Source organism: Ixodes scapularis, unplaced genomic scaffold (genome assembly GCF_016920785.2).
Source record: "Ixodes scapularis isolate PalLabHiFi unplaced genomic scaffold, ASM1692078v2 ptg000080l_1__unscaffolded, whole genome shotgun sequence".
Classification (NCBI taxonomy): domain Eukaryota; kingdom Metazoa; phylum Arthropoda; class Arachnida; order Ixodida; family Ixodidae; genus Ixodes; species Ixodes scapularis.
The window spans coordinates 1,015,851-1,030,644 of NW_024609909.1; the positions used below are offsets into that span (position 1 = coordinate 1,015,851).

At 49.1% G+C, this 14,794-nt stretch overlaps 1 protein-coding gene across 1 annotated transcript; it reads right to left on the minus strand.

Moving 5' to 3' along the window:
* Positions 1-9,377: 9,377 nt before the first annotated feature.
* LOC121048573 lies at positions 9,378-10,076 on the minus strand. Its single transcript, XM_040505052.1, has one exon. It carries the CDS (start codon positions 10,074-10,076, stop codon positions 9,378-9,380), a length of 699 nt encoding a protein of 232 aa, XP_040360986.1.
* Between the last annotated feature and the right edge of the window lie 4,718 nt (positions 10,077-14,794).

Sequence of the window (14,794 nt, forward strand, 5' to 3'; positions counted from 1 at the left end):
TAGGGAGGAAATTTTCCGCTAAATCTGGCGGGGAAATTTTTCCGCTAAATTTTGCGGGGGAAATCTTTCCGCTAGATTTAGCGGGGAAATTTTTTCGCTATATTTAGCGGGGAAATTTTTCCACTAGATTAGCGGGAAAATAATTCCGCCAGATTTAGCGGGAAAAATTTTCCGCAAGATTTAGAGGGGAAATTTTTTCGCTACATGTAGCGGGAAATTTTTTTTATAGATTTAGCGTGGAAATTTTTCCGCTAGATTTAGAGCGGAATTTTTTTCCGCTAGATTTAGCAGGGAAGTTTTTCCGCTAGATTTAGCGGGGAAATTTACCGATAATGTACCACGCGGTTAAGCCGACGGCGACAGCGGCGCCGCTCAAGCCGGAAACGGGCGCCTAAGAGCCGCGCTCTAAAAAGTCGGTGACAGGTCAAGAACGAAGTAGAAGCTCCTCCCACCCCTTTCAACTTTAGTAGAGCGAACACTGGAAAGGAGGCTACCTCCCCTCCAGCGTTCGCTCTCCTAAAGAGGAAAGGGGTGGGAAGAGCTTCCACTTCGTTCTTGACCCGTCACCGGCTATAGAAACAGACGCTTTTTAGATAACGTATAGCAGGCCCACATACTTCCCGGCTTTCCATTTTCTTCTCTGGAACTCATAAGAAGATGATTGATTCACGTCATATAATATTACGCGTTTGTTGCTTCTCAAACGTCAGTCCCATAAACCATGGCGTCATATGCGTACGCACAAATTGTTCATTTCAAAGATCGAAGTGTGATCAACAGTAAGACGCACGCAGACCATGTTCACTTGATACTAATACTTCGGTAGGAGTAATGGGAAAAAACGCAATAAAACACTCATTTGAGTAATTAACAGATGAAATCCAAAGTGTCATATAAAAACAGTTCATAAGTTTAGCTCAAACTACCCTACGAGTTTGTAAAACAAAGGGAAGAATGGTAGGTACAAGACGAAAACAACAAAGATTCGGCCGTCATGTAGGAGGGCCCATATTATAAAATGCGTCGCTACAAGAGGAGCTTCAAGAGTGCGAACTTGAGCCCCGAGCATTTGTCAACATGAGTCGGAGTCGCTTTGCGTTTTTCGAAGATGTTGAAACTCCTCGGACCTTGAGTTCTGTCCGTAATGCGCCGGGCGTCATTAACTCAGGATCCAGGTACGCCGGCTGACTTGAACGTAGTGTGGCACTCAGCCGCTCTCTTTTGCTTCTTGATGCTTGGATCCTACCACAGTTCCAGTAATCATCATCCGCCTTGACATACTACCTTATCGGCCTCTCAAAATCGTAGTGCTCTAACCTTTTGGAAAGGTTCATCGCATCTCCGGCAGATTCCCATTTATTGGACTTTGTATGAAGAAGCCGTTTCAAGACGTCGTTCTTTTTTTCGAGCCCTTGACTTGAAAGCTGACCGAGGCACTTGCATTGCGTATGTTTGACAGGTGCGTGGTGGCAGAGCATATGAATGTAAGGTGTTACTCGTTCCTTGCCATACCCCTTTCTTCTAGTGCTTCCGAGACTAACGAAAGTATCCAAGAACACTTGTGCCTCACTTGTTATGTCTTTTCCCGTTTCATCTGTCTCGTACACGACAAGCATTTCGTTAAGCGTCCTCCACAGAAGCAACACATGATCTTTTGTGTCGGTGTGCAGCATGTTGTTCAATTTGGGAGGACGAGTTTGTAAGAGGTGCTTGCAGTCACTTCCAGTTAGGCTGGAAAAAGTTCTCCCCTCGTAGCGCTTTTCTTAGGCCACACATCAAACTTCACTCCGCACCCGCGAATGATCTCTACGAGCCGATTGGTGTTCTCCCCTTTGGCTGTAATGTGTGCTACCCTGTTTTCAGTGTCCATATCTTCAAACTCGACAAGCACGTTGTCCACCAGTCGCTCAACTACTCTAATGGTCATGTGCCGAGTATCCGGCATGACGAGCTGCGGGTCAATGTCAATGAGAGGAACGTACTGGACACCATACCGCAAGTTGTCGCAGTGTCTTTTTTGGCGTTCCTTTGTTCGAAGCATGCTCTGTCGGCAAGGTAGGGTTAGCGCGTTCATCGGCGCTGGCCAGACAGATTGGGCAAGCGTAACAGGCTGACGCGGACTGCATTCCGAGAACCAACAACACATATTTGAGGTCGGAACCGAAGCAAACAGTCACCGGAAAAAATACTTCATCAATAGAGATTCCTCCAGTCCGGATTAATTGGTTCACCTCAGAGAACAGCGAGCAAAAAGATTGTTGAACAGCGACATAATCTTTATCTATCGAAGCAATCCCCAGAAGATGATGTTGCTTGGGATTCTGTGTGTTACCCACACCTTTGCGGATAGCAACAAATAAAAATGTTGTCCATGTGATCAGGCGACTGATTCGACAGCCATCTCCTTCTAGCTTAACCAAGATGTCCTCAGTCATGAGATTCTGGAGAGTTTTTTGCTCGCGACGGCATGTATCGTCTATGTACTCCCATAGCTGGGACACGAACGAGGCCTGGGCACGTGGAGAATCTCCGGGGGTTCGAAAGATCTCAGATCGGTTGTCGACACTTTTTCGGTACTGATTAATCAAGCTCAAGCTTGGAAGAGGAATCGTAGTAGAGATAGCCTTACAGAATGTGTCACTCACAAAGTGATTGTCCAGTAGAGTGGTTGTCTGCTCAACTACAGTTCGTTCTTCAACAAAAAGGTTATCGAAGTTCGTGCCACGGGTCAAAAAAGCCTTCTTCATGCGGGTGCACACTTCCGGCTTGTAGTTACTTTTGTACAGAATCTGGTGATTGAAACCTTTGGAATCTTGCATAGGTAGAACTTCGAACGTCAGACCAAAGTTACGAAGCATGTCATAAGAGAAAACTTCCATCAGTGAGGCTATGATTTCTAAACGCCTACGGTCAGTTTTTCTGGATCCCTCGCCGATTTTTTTCCCAGTAGGACAGTTTTGTAGAGGTATATTTGCTGATGCTTTCATCAGTGCGTTTTCTTTTTCCAATTGCCGGCACTTTTGATTCAAAGAAGAAAGCTGGGTTTCTAAGCTCCTTTTCTCTCTTCGCAAAACTGAAGACTCAGTTTCATCATTTTCAAGGGATGTCCCAGGTCTACTGACGTTGCCTAATTCAATATCAAAGTTTTCAGGTGGGTTGGAAGACTCGCCAGCAATGCCACACGGTTTTACCGACGTTGTGGCCGCACTTTGAAGTATCATTTCATCAGTTGATTTTAGAAAGTCCATCTTTTTTTTACCCTTCATCCCACGATGCTTTCGTTCGATGCCTTTTTGAGAATGACTCAAATGGTCAGATGATACTTCGGTTAGTGATGCACCAGCGCGTTGAAGAAGGGATTCCTTAAGAATGTCAATGCTGGACTTACTGGTGCTATCGCATTTGGCCGTGATTGCGAGTGCCATTTTCGCGGCAAGGCTAACAGAAACTTGGTTTTCCAAAAACGTAATTCTGAGAAAATCTTCCATTTTAGGCGATGCACGGAGCACATTCAGTAGCGAAGAAGAGGTGAAGTTTCTCGACTGGGAACCCTGGGTACGCTCGTCCTCTGAACGTTTGCAACCTCAGCACACCCTTAACGCGGACGGGAAAATATATTTTAAGCACTTCTCCTGATCGGTTGTACGATGTATGCCATTCCGGCCGTAGGGGAAGCCCGTGGAAGTCATCTTCATTACAAAGAAGCCAACCGCGATCAAGTTGTTGCCTCTGTTTATGAAACGCCCACCTAAAAATGTCCAGTGGGAAGGACACTGAGAGCAAACCACTTGATCTCCTCCTCCACCTTAGCTTCTTTTGGGTCTCGTACACCAGAAGATCTGTTGAATCTTGCAGCCGATGCTGAACTGGACTTGACGGAGACCGAAAACTTTCAAGACAGGCGGAATGGAGGTTCTCTTCCGGCTCGATAGTACAGTCCCACAAAGAGTGTCCACTCCATTTTACAAGGTATCAGTGGCGCTGAAATAGAATTTGAAAATATCAGAACCCCGCTAGAGCTGGCAATATCTATATATCATCAATACGTACATAACGGTCATTAAAATGTGCTTAATCAATAGCTAGGAACAAATCCGGAAAAATTATACTACTGGAACATTTCGTGATGATGGTGGCGGTGAAAAAGGTTTATTAATGAAACGGTCGCCCTAAGCGTGGTTCGATGAAACATTTGGCGATAAACTACGCTCCTAGAGCTTGGGAGGGTGGCAATACAATTTAATTTGGTGTGTTTTATATATTACTGTTTCTGAGCAAAATCGTAATGTGTTGCTGCAGCTGGAGCTGGCAGGTTTGAATGGAACCCGCCGGCTCCAGCTGCAGCAACAGATTTCGTTCCTGCTTTTTCTTACTCTTGTTTAGAACCGAAAAATTGGAGCACATTTGCAAACACACTTGCCAAAACCCAAGGAATAAAAATATCGTCCCAAGCATGCAATGTTAAAACAATGACCATGCTTGCTGTACAAAAGATATAAAAGATAAATAGTTGAAAAAATATTTGCAACTGCTGTACGTGGCATTTTGTTTATTGGAGGAAACATGGTGCGGTTGTGTTCCTTGGATTGTGCATGTTGTAGGCTTAAAATGCCGAATTTATTTCTAAGTTGTTATTCCGCACATCATTTCGGTCAGTATTTATGTCATGAATGGTTCAGATACCTTCATGACTACTCAATCAACCTACCAGTGGAGTAATACTTCATAAAAAGGAGTAATATTAACGATTGAATTTACTAACCATCAGAGGGGTGGGTAATCGAACGTGTACAAGTACAAATAATATTGCGCACGTGTCACCGGGATACCATCCGGAGGCAGAAAACTGCGTCTGTTGCAAGTGGCATTTATCTCTATTAACCTTTATTAGTTCGCTTAGAATGTTATATAGCATCTCATGTGTGTACCGTTTGTTATGGTATAAAATGCTTAAAAGTGTGAAGTGTGCCTGAATGGAACCGCAGGTCGCTCACCAGCGCGCTCCTGGTCCCCACGACAAAGACATCAACGCTACGCCTATATTTTGTTTTCTCATGCCACAAGCTTAAGCTTTGTAATACGTTAAATGTTTAGTCCTCCGACACCGCAGCTCGTAATCCGTCGACACAATGGTTGCAATGCAGTTAAATCAAACTTAAATATTATGAGCGCATAGTTAGATGGTCACACTGGCGTGCGCGATAAGCGAGTCCAACGCCCTCGTTGGCGAGTCGCTTCTCGAAAACTCTCGTTCCGAACACTGTTGATTGGCTCAGGCGATCCGCGACTAGATCCCATCACAAAAAGTCGGGTCAGCAAGCGACTGCTCGAATGGCGTCGCTTTTTTCCCGCGGTGGTCGCTTTTGCGATGAACGTTATCGCGTGACTAGATCCCATCGTCGGTGTGAACGCGCCTTTACTCCCAAAGGCGCTAAATAGGAAACGGCAGACTCATCTGTTTATCTGACGAGGCAAGCCAGGCAATGCAATCTAAACAGAGGAATGGTATGAGCACTGATAGAAGTTTTGCTGATGCCGCGGCCGCGACCAATAATTCCCCAGCAAACCATCAGTGTCGACCTCTTAAGACAGTGTTCGAAGCGCATTATCACGCAAGTGTAATTTCTTTTATCAATTCGCCACAAACACTGGCTAAAAAACAGAGGTACTTGCCCGTTTAGCGATGGTTTGGTCCACCGCATAGAAGGACATCAAGAGGAGGAAGAGAGAAAATCAATTTTACAGCGATTTTCTTGTCAATTTTGACGAGTCCTAACCCTCCACCAAAAATACGTTGCTTCCGACGTCAACAAGGGAAGAAGAGGAAAGACCAGGGAGAGCAAGAAAACAAACAAAATGCGCGCGGTAATAGAGTGTCCCGATTAGCTGCTACTGGGACACGTCATCCGACTTACAACCTATCGCAATGCGATCGCGTTTCGCGCCGAAACACGCCTGGCTTCGTTCCCGTGTTGCTATACCTCGTTTCAGCTTCTGTCCGAGCGCGGCCGATGTTATGAGCCGAAGGGCCAATCAAACAGCGAAAGAGGCACAACGTAATGGCGTGCTTTCTGCAGGTGATAGGACCAGCCGGTATTCGCCGTTTCTCTGTGCGTGCTCCTCTTCCGGCTAGTTCTATAAAGCGCAGGGAGCACGCCATGACGCTGCGCTTTTTGCGCTGTTTGATTGGCCCTTCGGCTCATAACATAGGCCGCGCTCGGACCTAAGCTGAAACGAAGTATAGGAGCCTTGGGATGAAGGTTATCGCGCGACTAGATCGTATCGTCGGTGTGAACGCGCCTCTACTCCCAAAGGCGTTAAACAGGAAACGGCAGACTCATCTGTTTATCTGACGAGTGGCGGGTAACTGGGTTCCAGCTTGCCTATCGAAGCAGCCGAAGGCCTCAAAGAAGCGTCATTGATAGTCGTCACGCCATTAGTTCTGCTTTTTGCTGTAAGTGTTTTTTGAACTTGTAAGCCGGATCGGGGGTTCACGAAGCCATGCCCGGCACGTAGCTGCAGCGGCTTAAAGGTTTAAGCTACGTCTACTTTTTACGTGCATTCGTTCGATGTTGCGTTTAGCGAGGCATGGGCCTGCTAGTTAAAAACGTGCATTCCTTTTCTTGTGTTTATGTCAGAGTTTCCTTGCTTTTGTATTTGTGACATGCGTGCGCAGTGGGGGTGCCCGGTTCTCTGAGAGTACAAACGGGCACGAGATCACAACTTCGTGACGTTCTTGCGTAGAACGAGCGCTGCTTTCCAGCGTGTAGAGCTGGCGTCGTTCACAGCAATGGGTCTCTATCGTTTCGCCGAAAAACACGTTTTGTGGACTGACGTTTCATGGACACGCGTTCGTCGACATTAACGTTCCATCGACACTCATTACGCGAATTGAACGGTGTAGGGACATTTAGTGACGCGTGTATCCCACACGTACTTTTGGGGGTGGGCTATCTGGCCCCCACACTCAAATGAGTTTGAGAACACTTTTTTGGATGTCCCAAAATTTTGTATAAAGGAAGCTCGTATTAGGAAATGAGAATACTTTTTTACATGTTCCAAAATTTTGTATAAAGGAAGCTTCTATTAGGACACTACTAATGTTGAAATTAGTTTTTCTGTTTGGCGGCCAGTGAAAACAAGGTGGCTTGTGGAATTTTACGACTAATTGTGTTTTATTAGTAAAAATAAACACGGTTGCAATAAAAAAACCCGCATTCTTGAAAACACCAAATATCAGTTAGTTTGAATATATTGGGAACACATGCATTGTTTTTCTTTTTTCTCTGTGTTTTCAGTTTGCCAGCCACGCGCCTGTATCTCATACTTTTGCACCCTGCTATGCTTCAATGGTTCTCGAAATATTTTTGAAATTGGCTAATTTATTGATTTTTGATAATGCTCATTAAGTGTTGGGCCTTCACAGGGTCCTATATGTATGTAATCCTGGTATACAATTATGTGTTGCTTTTCAGGAATGCTCCATGGCTCTTGTTCGTGGTTGGCTCCCAAGGCACAAAACTAAAAGAGTGAGAAATAAAACGTGCAAAAAGAAGAGAAAAGGATATAAGCGACGTTTCTGGCGCATGCCTTTCGTCAGACCACACGCAAGCCGCAAGTTTAATCTGTATCTTTGTAGTGTATGTTTCATTTAGTGTTTATGAGCAATAAATATGTAAACACAGATGCCAATTATTGTAGCTTACTTTATCAAATATTCCATGATCCTGAAAAAGTTATATTGACAGGAATTACATTAAAGATACAGGCAAGCTGTTGGACTTACAGCATCGTGCAAACCCGACATTAAGGAACAAGAAAAATGGACCCAAACAACAATTGAGATAATTGGGTGTTCCTCTCTTTTTTTTGATCTCGGGTTTCTACTGTTTTGATCTTTGCCTTGACGTTGCTTGGCATATATACAGTCTAGACTAATTTTGACTATCACCGTTCGATTTCAAGCATTGAAAGATTCAACGAGATGGTGAAACAGGCCTATTTGACGCAAACTTGGATAAAACGAAATTACGAGCACACATCCTACAACGGTATACGGTACTAGTGTCAAGTGATTCACGAATATAGTAAAATGACATCTAATTGTTTAATGCAATGTCGTCGAATATTCATTCATAAGCTGAGACTGTGATGGAAACTATAGGTCCTCGGATCAGTCTTTCGCCACGTGATGATGCTCTTGCCCATACCCCCACGCAGAGAGCAGATTCGGGTGATGAAAGGGACGCGTCTGATTGATTCGACCGCAGTCTCAGCTTGTGGATGAACAAAGTATAGTGCAATCGACGACCGAATCGTATTTCAGATTCAGAAGGAAACGTCAAAATGACGCTTAACTGTATAATAAAATGACGCGGAAATGTTGGAATGATGGCTAAATTCTATTTCAAGTGGACAATTAAGACGTCAAAATCACGCCAGTCTGCGTAATGAAATGACGGCAGAATATAGAATTGACGGCTTAATTGTATTTCCGGTTGACAAATAAGGCGTAAAAATGACGCACAACACCGTCATTTGAAAATGACGGCCTGCCATTATTTGACGGTCGAAAGCTTGGAAATAGAGCTGCCAATATATTTCCTGTCATTTTGACGGATAATTGTTTACAGTGTAGCGTGAGATATTTTGTAGAAAATAGTTTGGGCGCCTGACAGTGCAGCTTAACTGCAGCCCAGGGCAGACTTATCGGTGGCCTGGGTGCGTGACAGCGCAGATTCCAGCGAATGTGGCATCTTGTGCGATTAATCACCGTATACTTAGGGTCAACGTTCAATGGCCATGCTACCAAAGCTCAGTGAGTGGATATTTTGCGTCTGGATGATAAGCGTTGGAAGGGTGTATACAGCTCTCCCAACGAAAACAGCCAAGTCACTGATCTCACTGAGCTCTGGAGGCGTTCGCCGCTTACCGTATTTTACAGAAGGAAGTTACTCCGCATGGCCCAGAATGCGCTCCAGCGCTCCACAGCCCAGTAGACGATCATGGCGGCCCTCAGAAAGCGATTGTCAGAATGGTCTTCGAGCGATATATAAAATAGAAAACAAAAATTAATTGATTTATTTTATTTTTATTGCGCGACCTTTTTGCGGAACGCCTAGCTGTTCAATGCCAAACTGGGCATTCCGACAATATTGTAATGGGCGGGTTCGAGCCTAGGCGGCCGAGGTGGCGGTCAGAGCCGAGGGCCGCGGAGGAAAGACTGACACAGCTGACGCTCCCAGTGCTCGGACGGCAAAAGCCCCTGTTTATTCACGCACAGCCTTTTTACGTACACCCTAGAGGGCGCCCCGTAGCTCACTGCGCCTACACGCCCTCTACATACCCCCTTTAAGGAAAACAAACGAGAGCCACACTTAGCTCCGAAGGAACGTAATGAACGACCTAAGCCCCATGGTGCAATACAAGTTCAGCCGCACCGGTGGCCTAACGCAGCGTCCGGACCTAGTGCGCACACGCGACGCAGGCAGTCTTGAGGGAGCAGCAGGGGATTCCTGTGGCGATGCAACTGGTAGAGAACTAGCTGCCCTGGGAGTGGAACTGCTGCACGCAGGCTCTGTGCGCAATGGAAACCGTGGTGGACTTTGGGATTCCTGCGGTTCTGCACCAGAGCTGCTGAGGTCGCAACCACCCGTTGGTGGAGACTGCTGCGGTACCAGATGTCTTCGGTTGCGGACGAGGGCACCTGCATCCGTATGAACCACGTAGGAGCGTGGACGCCGTGCTGGGCTAAGTACCGTGCCAGCACAATCTGCGTCGCGTATCCACACACTCTCCCCCTCCCCCAGGGGATGCAAAGCATGTGCAGCATGCCGGCGGTCGAAATCCTGACGCTTTCGACGTCGTTGGGCAGTGTCGCGCCTGTGGAAATCAGCCGCGAGAGGTGAACCTGGAACCAATGTGGCGGTTGGGACTGGGAGGCGTGTCCGGAGGCTGCGCCCCATGAGCAGCTGAGCGGGGCTGTACCCAGTCACCCCCGGTGGGTTTCGGTAGGACAAGAGGGCCAAGGACCAGTCTGGAGACTTCTTGAAAAGTTCCTTGACAGTCCGCACCATCCGCTCGACTTCACCGTTGGACTTGGGATACCTGGGACTGCTGGTGACGTGGGAGAAGCCATTGCTCTGGGAGAAGGCCAGAGGTCGGCATTTTAGGTCGCCCTCACTCACCCTCACCCTCACAGCCACACTCACCTAAACCCCTCACTCACCCTCACCCTCACAGCTACACTCACTTCAGCCCCTCACTCACCCTCACCCTCACAGTCACACTCACCTTCATCCCTTCACTCACCCTCACTGAACCTCACGGCCCTCACGCACTCACCGCCCTCACGGCCCTCACGCCCCTCACGGCCCTCACGCCCCTCACTCACTCATGGCCCTCACCGCCCTCATGGCCCTTACTCACTCATGGCCCTCACCGCCCTCACCGCCCTCACGGCCCTCACCGACCTCACGGCCCTCACCGCCCTCACGGCCCTCACGCACTCATAGCCCTCACGCCACTCACCGCCCTCACCGCCCTCACGGCCCTCACCGCCCTCGCGGCCCTCACGGCCCTCACGCCACTCACCGCCCTCACGCCACTCACCGCCCTCACGGCCCTCACACCCCTCACGCCCCTCACACACTGATAGCCCTCACGCCACTCAGGCCACGTTCAGATGGGGCAATTTCGCCCAGAAACTTTACGTCGCAACACCAGCAACACGGGCCGCCCGCGATCACACGCAGCAACCAATTGCTGCAATTTGCCATCGTCATCATAACATTTTATTTTTCTTGCATTATTTAGACACAATTACGCGTTATAAACGTGTTTTTATGCATTTAAATCTCGTTAAGAATACTAATGCACCTTTTTGAATCAGTTTATTCCAAAAAACGATCGATTTCAAACCGGAACCAAGTCTTTCGGTGTCATCATCACCGGCACGAGGTATCACGTGAAAATTTTGCGTCCCTGATTAGATGCAGCCGGTTTAAACGTATTCAAATTGCTCCGAGTTGCTTGCTTATTTCGAACCGGACCCGATCTCAGCAATTCGTGTCAATCTAGGGAAAGCTAGAGAACAATTAACACCACAATTGCTGAGAAAGATGCTCGATCTGAAGGGGGCCTCACGTACTCACCGCCCTCACGCACCCATGGCCCCCACACCCCAGCTCATGCACTCACCGCCCTCACGGCCCTCACGCCACTGACTGCCCTCACGCACTCATGGCCCTCACCTCCCTCACGCACTCACCGCCCTCACACCACTCACGCACTCATGGCCCTCACGCCACTCACCGCCCTCACACCCCTCATAACACTCACCGCCCTCACCGCCCTCATGGCCCTCACGGCCCTCATGGCCCTCACCGCCCTCACGGCCCTCACCGCCCTCACCGCCCTCACGGCCCTCACCGCCCTCACGGCACTCACGGCCCTCAGCGCCCTCACGGCCCTCACGGCCCTCACTCACCCTCACACTCATGAATTTTCCGGGTTCAGAAACTTACTCACCCTCACCTCACCTGTGAAGATGAGGGTGAGTGAGGGTGAGTGAGGGCCCTCATGAGTGAGGTTTGCCGAGGTATGGAGAAGCCAAAGAACTCTGCTGATGAAAACTGAAGTCCATTATTGCTGACGAGTGTCTCCGGGATGCCATGTCTTGCGAAGACACTTTTGATAATGGAGATCACCGCCGCGGATGTCGTCGTGCGGAGGGACAGCACATCTGGGTACCTCTAGTAGTAATCAACGAGGAGAAGGTACTATGTTCCTTCGTGATGAAGAATGTTCACACCGACTCTCTCCCAGGGACGGCTAGGCGTCACTGTAGGAAGCAGTGGCTCTGCTCGCTCGACCCGCGTGGTGGCGCAGTTGGGACAGTTCTCCACCATTGCCTTTATCTGGCTCCCCATTGTCGGCCACCAGACAGCCTTTCTGGAAATGGCGCTGCAGCGGTTCACTCCCAGGTGTCCGTCGTGGATGAGGGCCAGGACGTGTTTCCGCAGAGAAGCAGGCACCAGTAGACGTCCCCCCCCCCACAGGAGAAGGTCGTCGCCGACACTGAATTCAGCGCGATGACCCCGAAACTGAGCCATGCTGACAGGCAGACTTTCTTTCCGATGCCACCCTTGCTCGCAGTACGCCCTCAGCTGAGCGCACTCCCAATCCACAGCCTGGTGGGTACGGAAGCCGTCGAGGAGGACCGGAAGCGTGGGAGGGATAGCGCGGAGCGCTTCTTGGACGCACAGCTCAACCTTGTTGATGGTTGGAGTCGTTGGCAGCTGGTCGACCGGGTCCCGCGAAAGTGCATCTGCGGTAGCCAACTGTTTCCCAGGCACATACTTGACATCAAACTGGTACTGGAGGAGGCGGATACGAAAGCGCTGGATCCGGGGTGGCATGAGGTCAAAGTCCGCGGCTCCAAGGAGCTTGACCAACGGCTGATGGTCAGTCTCCAGGGTGAAACGAAGGCCCCGCGGAAGCTCGTCGAAGCGGTTAACGGCCCAGGTGGCAACCAGTGCCTCTTTTCCCATCTGGCTGTACATTTGTTCCGTTTCTGTCAGTGCACGGGAGGCGTATGCAACTGGTCTGCGATCCCCTGATGGCTAGTCTTGAAGAAGCACTGTACCCAGCCCGAAGGAACTGGCATCTGCGGAGACTGTCGTCGGGAGTGCAGGGTTGTACCTTGCGAGGCAGATGTGCGAGGACAGCATTGTCTTAAGCTTTTCAAACGCAGAGGCTTGCTCTGGTCCCCACGTCCAGGCTGCAGTCTTGTTCAGGAGGCTTCGGATCGGCACAGTCTTCTGAGAGAGATCCGGGAGGAAGCGACTCACATGGTTGAGCATACCCAGAAGGCGTTGGACACCATGAATGTCCCGAGGAGCTGGCATACACTGAATGGCCGCCACCTTGTCTAGATCAGGAGCAATGCCGTTGGCTACGATGACGACACCAAGGAACCTTACGCTTGACACGCCGAAACTGCACTTGGCGGCGTTGAGGGTGACCCCCGCTTGTTGGAGGTGACCGAGGACTGCTTGGAGGCACTGGTCATGCTCTTCCGCGGTGCGACCAAACACGAGGATGTCGTCCATGAGGTTAACGACGCCAGCCAACCCTTCCAGCAGGCGAGACATCTGACGCTGGAAATATTCCGGGGCCGACGTAATGCCGAATGGGAGGCGGCAATAGCAGTACCTGCCAAACGGATTGATGAAGGTCGTATACTCCTGGGAGTCCCGGGCCAAACGTACTTGATGGAAGCCTGCAGTAGCGTCCAACTTCGAAAAAACACAGGCATTGCCGAGAAGTCCGAAGGTATGGTCGACGATCGGGAGTACGTTGCGCTCACGCAGAACAACTTGGTTGAGCTTGGTCAAGTCGACGCAAAGGCGGTAACCCCCCGCTGGCTTCGGTACAACGACAAGGTCGGCACACTTGTCCCTCGGTTCGTCGACGCGCCGGATCGCGCCCTCCTGCTCCATCGTGTCGAGCTTCTTTTTGAGTACGTCTCGTAGGGGTATCGGAATACGCCGGGCTGTGCTGAGGGAATACGGTACTGGAGGAGGCAGATACGAAAGCGCTGGATCCGGGGTGGCATGAGGTCAAGGTCCGCGGTTCCAAGGAGCTTGACCAACGGCTGATGGTCAGTCTCCAGGGTGAAACGTGCATAACAACCTATGTGTTTTCCGGCGTGTACACTTATGAAGGCAAACTCTTCCAGCGCAGTTATGCGAGAAAAAAAAATCCCTAATGGGAGATTGTAGAGCGTCAAATGCACTACACAGCTGACGGTTGGGAGAGGGGAAATCACACCCTGTCCCTTGAACCATGCCAAAGATGAATGGCAAAAGCACGGGCAAATCCAGAACTCCGGTTTTTTGGGGGGGAGAAGGGGGGGGGGCGGAAATTTTGTAGGGATACTATTCTCCCATTCTTTGTTGTGCACTGGCGGGTCCACCCATGTCAAATTGCCCTCCGAGAAGGGGGAGGAAGGGGGTCGTCCTCGTTCGGGGGAAGGAGGCGCCGCCGTCGCCCCCCCCCCCCCCCCCCCCTTGGATCCGCCCCTGGCCAAAAGGGACACTTTGAGGGATATGTGTATCTAAAGGAAGGTGAAAAAAACAAAAAAAAAACTCTTCGCTTTGCCGAGGAATAGAACGAAAACAAATATGTGCAACAAAAGAAAAACACGCTATAAAAATGTATTTAAAAAAAGAAGACAAAAAAAAACGAACTGGACATGATTACATCATTTGACCTATCAGCTGTGAAACGGTGACTCATGTCACTGTACCACGACCCGCGCTGAGATAAGAACCCAAATGTTCGACTAAAGCTTGCTGCGGCCTCTGGGTATACAAGTAGCGCATGCATGTTGGGCATTATGCCCCCAGAAACCTCACTGCAAGCTACTACCTCAGGTTTACCCCGCAGAAGAGGCTACCGAGAGTCCGAGCAATCATAATCCTCTGCTACCTTTTAGGAATCACCTTAAAGTAGTTTTAGAGCGCGAAGTGTGTCTCTTTTTTAGACTTTCGCATAGAAATTCTCCCAAATTTCAACTGTATTTGGAACCTCCACCTATTTTTGTAGCAAGGCAATTTCTTTGACAACCAAGAGCTTATGTCCGCTGCGTCGGATTGTTAAAATACTCTCCGTTTTATATTATTTGGGAAAAAAAAAAACCTTTTTCGATTTCAAGATTTGGAGAGTATTATTCTCTGCTAATAGATGGCGCAAGTGGTTGATGTCCCTAAAACTTGGGTCGGCGCTTCAC

Coding starts and splice junctions, on each gene's coding strand:
- LOC121048573 (XM_040505052.1), bottom strand. CDS start 10,076: ATGGTGCGGACTGTCAAGGAACTTTTCAAGAAGTCTCCAGACTGGTCC.